Source organism: Euprymna scolopes, chromosome 18 (assembly GCF_053919585.1).
Source record: "Euprymna scolopes isolate OS-2025 chromosome 18, ASM5391958v1, whole genome shotgun sequence".
NCBI lineage: Eukaryota > Metazoa > Mollusca > Cephalopoda > Sepiida > Sepiolidae > Euprymna > Euprymna scolopes.
The window spans coordinates 116753626-116759625 of record NC_136499.1 but is presented as its reverse complement, the minus strand read 5'-3'; the positions used below and the strand labels follow the sequence as shown (position 1 = coordinate 116759625).

Sequence of the window (6000 nt, the reverse complement as noted above, 5' to 3'; positions counted from 1 at the left end):
ATTTGTGTTAAAACAGCACAAAGAAAATAAACAAAAGTTAAAGTGCCAACAATAAGGGGACTTAGAAAATATTACACAGCCATTTAGAAGTGGTAAACCTTTACTATGGTTCAATTTTCTTATGGAAATCGCTAGAAACAAGGCATGAAACCACTTGATATCATTTGTACTTTCAGATTTTACTGATAACTTAACATCTTTTTTAAATAAAGAAAATCAGAAATTTTCGAATATTAAACCCCCCCCCTCCATTGTTTGATGCTATTAATAATAAATATTTATTTTAATGAAATGATTTTCGTGTTTGAATAGTTTTCATGGATTTCATTCACCTTATGTTGGAGACGGATGAGTAGCGGAATGTTAACGTGGAATGACAACATGTGGGTGTGTCAAGTTCAAATCTAATCGGTTTCTGCTATGGGTTAAGTAGATTTACCAATTTTTGAAATAATGTGCAGTTATATCTTACATATTACTGTGGCAGTTATGGCCACAGAATCATGATGTGTACTTCTGTAGCATACTTTTGTTTAATACACTTTTTTGTTAGTTATACCTCTGTTTTAGCTCGATTATTATCGGCCTACAACACTGGCGACAAGAGATTAGAGACTTATATTGCCATATATATATATATATATATATATATATATATATATGGTAGATTCTCTCATCGAAGACGATGAATGAGGGTTCGTGTAAATATGAAGGCAAAAAAAAAAATACACCAAAAACTGAATGTGTATGTCACTCTGGTTTCAGATCACGCAGCAAAGCAGGGTTATCTGTTCACTCGAGAAGGCATCTCTGACCGACAAACATATGCAAGTTCACCATCTGCGGAGGAGTGTGCCAGACATCTGTAGGATTGTAATTATGCATGTGGTGTCAAAGAGCTTTGGAGATGCTGAAAATTGCAAACTGAATCCTCATTCATCATCTTTGATGAGAGAATAAAGATAAATATATATGTGTTCATGTGTGCTTTGGAGTAAGCTGATCTACTTATTTCAGAAATGATGGACATCCAGAGACTATATATATATATATATATATATATATATATATATATATATATATATACACACACACATACAGGGTGTCCGTAAAGTTACTATACAGTCTTATTGTTTTATTGTATTATATTTGTATTAATAGTTAATATTTATTTTTTTTACAGGTTTATTTAATCAAGCATGCCACGCAAGCTAACTTTGGAAGAGCGCAAATTTATTTTGAAGCAAAGGCCTCCAAATTGAATATTTGTCATAGAAATTGTTTGCCTTGATTGTTAGTCTTTTCGGATGTAACACGTGTATTTTCCGAGATTTTTATAAACATAAAGGTGCTATTTCTTTTGTTACAAATAAATATTTTAATACAATATCTTACTGTACTGTTAATATATTACAGGGTGTCTGTATAGTAACTTTACGGACACCCTGTATATATATTACTTCTAACATCTTATTGGGGTGGCGATTTCAGGCAATTATGGCCTCAGAATAATGACGTATACTTCTCTAACATTTTTGCTAATACACTCTTTGTTAATTATACCACTGTGTTTGTTTTGACTATTGATGGCCTACAAGGCTACAACAGTTCCACAGCATTACTTTCGCGTATTGATGTTGGCAACCTTTGTGGTCCCTCATACGAGTACATATTCATGCAAAGTGTCCATCTTCGATTCCCTTGTTATTTCACGTGACTTCAATTTATGATCAGCCAAAACGAGTTTGTGAACGTTTTTAGGTTTTCCGTGACAACTGCTGAATTTTTTGCACTTATACGATCACATAGAAAATCAGTCGTAACTGTTGTTTACGACAGAGCAGTCTTTAAACAGCACTTTTGTAAACATGACTTTTCCTATGAGAAACATGATTTATATACCTCACACCTCGGAAAAACAAGATACTGATTTATATCCCCACCCACAGCAAAAAGAAAAAAAAAAGAAAGAAAAAAAGTATTATTACATTTAAGACACTCGTAAAAATTTTGTTTATTAAAAAAAAAAAAAAAAAAAATGAATGTGATAAAAATGAAAAAGTGTTTGTAATAATTGAAAAAAATGAATACTAAACGTTCAGATAACAAAGAATCGACACAAAAGAGTGTGGCTATAAAAATAATAAATATATACTTACAGAGCGACGTTGGTTTCTGCTCGGAGACTTGGCGTTTCTTCTGCAGTTCCATTTCTTTTTGAAGCTTTTTGGCCTGGTAAATCGTGGCCAGATCTTCTTCAGGAGCATCTTCGGGTGCAATACGAATATTTCTGCAAGGAAAATAAGGAATGGCATACAATTAAACACAAAAGACAGTGCTGCTTTACAATAAACCCAATCACGTGATCACGTGGCATAAGGGATTAACTATCAGTAACAACTGACAACTTCTGGAGGTTTAAAGTTCAATACTATGAATGATAATAACTAAAAATTAAATAAAATTAATATCATGGCTGATGAAATGAGAACAATATACCCTCTCCTTTAATTCTTTTTGTTTTCAGGTAATTTTTTTCTTGACTTCTCCGTCTGCTGTCGGCACAATTTTCTCTTGTCTTGAATTGTCAATCCTAAAAGTCCCATGTTTTTGGCCACCGAGCGTTTCCAATTCCTAGGAAACTAAATTTCAGTCGGAGTCAACTCGCTGAACACAAGACTAGATTTTACTCCCGTTTTGAGAATGGATAGAAAGGGGTGAGACATCACATGATACAAGAAGAGAGTGAGCGAGAGAAGGTGTCAGTTACTTGGAAACACTAAAACATGTGATTTGAAAATGTTCTGATATACTGATATATACTTAAACTGTGATTAATGATTTCTCTCTGTCTCCCTCCTCATCACATAAACCGCATCACGTGAGCACGTGGCATAACGGATAACTATCAATTCTAACTTAAAATCTTCAATCCTATAAGTAGAAATAACTCAGAATAACATATACAGTAGAACCCTGGGATATGATGGCCCTAGGATATGGTTTTTCAGGCTATGATGTGGAATACAATGTTTTTCCGGCCACTGGTTACGATATTTGTCCCACCTTACAGTATGTTATTTGATTATATACATGTGTATGATATACTATACTGTATTTTGTTACAAATTTTTAATGCCGTATCCTGGGGTTCTACTGTATAATATACCCTATTTCTTGTTTTTAAGTCATTTTTCTCTAGACTTTTCCATTTTCTCGTGTTTTGATTCGCCAAATCCTGGGCCCCTAAAATCAACAGAGATTAGACCATTCCTGTCATGATCTGGTCCCTGTTGATTTTGCGGTGGGAGTTAAGTTTTGTGCAGTTCTAGGAGGTCCACCATCCCAGGCCTTGCCTTCTTTCTTTGAGAAGGGTTAGTTTATTGCTGGTCGCCTGAGGTGCACTCACAGAGAAATACTGACCGGGCGGCTCAGGCACTTTTTGCAGGCCAGAGTGCCCCTCCTTTGGGGCGCTGACTTCTCAATCCCACTTTCCGACCCTGGTGTCACAATTCTTGCAGTGGGAGAGAACTAAATATACCCCTAACAGTCCCATGTCTTCGGCCACCAAGTGTTTCCAATTCTTCGGAGATATACCCCCCCCCTTTTTTTTTTTTTTTTGTAAATCACTCATCTTTTTGTCTCTCCTTACAAGGGAGTTATCACTTATCAACGCCAAAGTGCCACTCAAGGATAAGGAATATCAGGTGAGACAACACCGAGATTATCAATGATGGTTGAAATTCATCATCATCATCATCATATTCGATTTACTGCTGACATGTATTGGTGGTCTACATTCCTTAATTCATCCTTTTCACTTCCTCTCATATGACTGATTCTGCTATCTCAACTGGTCTACATTTACTAACCCTAACCCCATTTGTATCATATTCAATTTAATGTCCATTGTACATGCTGGCATGTGTTGAATGGCTTCCAGTAATTGCCTTCCAAACTAACCTATCTCTGGCCAGGTCTTTATCCTTCTTTCCCACAAATGGGAAGTTAAGCAACATTGAACCTAGTCAGTACCAGATGGGAGACCAATTTGGGAATTCCAGGCAGTGTATGAAGAGGACGTCGACACCTCCCTATAAGAGTTGCAAAAACCTGACGTTGTCATCTCCTCTAATGGGGATATCCATGCAACTGGGGATCGCTTGTGAATTTCATACTTCCATGGAACTTCCTCCTTCAGAGGAAGCCGGTTAAACCACATAGGGTTATTGCTGTTTCCCCTTTTTTTTTCATGAATGCATCCTTATTACTTTCCACAAGTGCAATTATTCTACATCTAATCAAAGCATCCTCCGTCATTATCCATCCTGCTCCTCCATCAGGATCGTCATCAGTTTAATGCTGGTTTTGCATGCTGGTATGTGTCGGACAACTTTTAGAAATTGTCTTCCAAACTAATCTATCTCTCCCCAGGTCTTTGTTTATTCTTAAAATCCACCCCTTTAACTTCTTCCGCTGCTTTCTAACCAAAGCACCCATTCATTCTTTCAACGTGACCAAACTAACAAAGTCTCCTGTTCTACATGCTTCCACCAGGATTGTCAAAATTTAAATTTCTTCCAAGGCCATCAGATCTATCATAACAGATCCTTTTTTTTTTGTCATAACAGCTTCTATCTATGTAATGTTACATGACGTTACACTTCAATTTAGTAATTCATAAAAACAAAACTGCAAAGAAATAAATAAAACCAGAGTAATCCCGGAAAATCCGTTCTGGCAAAAATTTACTTTCACGATGAGTAATGTTTGTGCAAAATGTTTTAAAAATCCAAGGCGTGGTTATTGAGAAAAGTACAAACGAACAGATGAACGGGAGCGAATTATTAGGTCCAATCCCTCTGTTTTTATTACCGTTATTCTTCCATCTCGACAAAAATTAAAGAGTCTCTCATTGCCACATGTACATCTAATCTGATTCGTGTTTCTCTTTCTTCCGACTGCACGCTGGCCACAGCCGACCCATTCTCATCTCCGATCTTACACACCCTTTTTCTGTGACATGCACTTTGCTTCTCTCAAACACGTGGTGCATTTTTTTTCTTCTTGCGCATGTCCTAATTTGCATCTGTGCTTTTTTTTGGCTACTGCTGCTGCAAATCTCTTCGGAAGCAAGCAATCCCTCGCTGCTGCTGATATTTTTGCACATGCTTATATACACTATGTTACAACTGTTCAGAACTAAGCTCTTTTTAAGATTCACATTATACATCAGTCATATCACGTCATTTCTTTCCATGAGACGCATATCCTCAACCCCAACTCGTCCGCAATGACAGAATAAACATAAAAACAATAAAAACTTACTGCATTTCTTTCATCTTTTTCTGTTTGTATTCCTCAGCTCCTTTCATTTTGTTCAAGGCCGATTCAGGCATAGCAAACTTGATGCCACGTGAAGTAGAATATCTTCGACTCTTCCGTTCCTCATCACAAGGTACACGTGGGGTCAACCTGCAAAAAATAAAAATTGCAACAATCACAATCAGTTAAAAATCCTAGTAAATGTTAAAGGTCGCAGCCAGAGCAATATGAAAGAAAAAAAAATTATGTATAGACATAAAAAAATGGTTTTATATTGTTTTGTTACATATTATTAAATGAAGAATCATTTCATGTTTAAATGCATTTAGAATTACTCATGTAAACTTGAGAAAAACACGCTTGAAATGTTATGTAAAAAAGCAAAATTAAATAAAATGGTGACCCAATTTGACCTGATGCGGTGTGATTTCATATACTCATGTCGAATAATCTAGATACCTGGGAATAAAGTCAAAAATGGGGAATGCAGAATCACTGAAGATTAAGTCAGCAACATTGACGGACATTTCAGGACAATGCATGGTGGAAAGTTGATGTCATCTGTGCCAATCAAATAGATGTGCAGACAACGGGGAGAGAGAGAGAGAGAGAGAGAAAGAGAGAGAGCTAAGTGACAAACTTTTTCTCTACTACAAAACACACCAACTCTGCTCT

General features: G+C 36.2%; 1 protein-coding gene across 26 annotated transcripts in view; it reads right to left on the bottom strand.

Moving 5' to 3' along the window:
- The window catches only part of LOC145297783 (FH1/FH2 domain-containing protein 3-like), a 760653-nt gene that overhangs the window by 99317 nt on the left and 655336 nt on the right, over window positions 1-6000 (bottom strand). For all 26 annotated transcript variants that reach the window (XM_080144059.1, XM_080144067.1, XM_080144064.1 and 23 more), the window contains 2 exons: window positions 5329-5475; window positions 2160-2290 (listed from right to left, as the gene is read on the bottom strand). In XM_080144059.1, the coding sequence (XP_080000185.1) occupies window positions 2160-2290; window positions 5329-5475 (278 nt within the window). The remainder of the gene's footprint in view (window positions 1-2159; window positions 2291-5328; window positions 5476-6000) is intronic.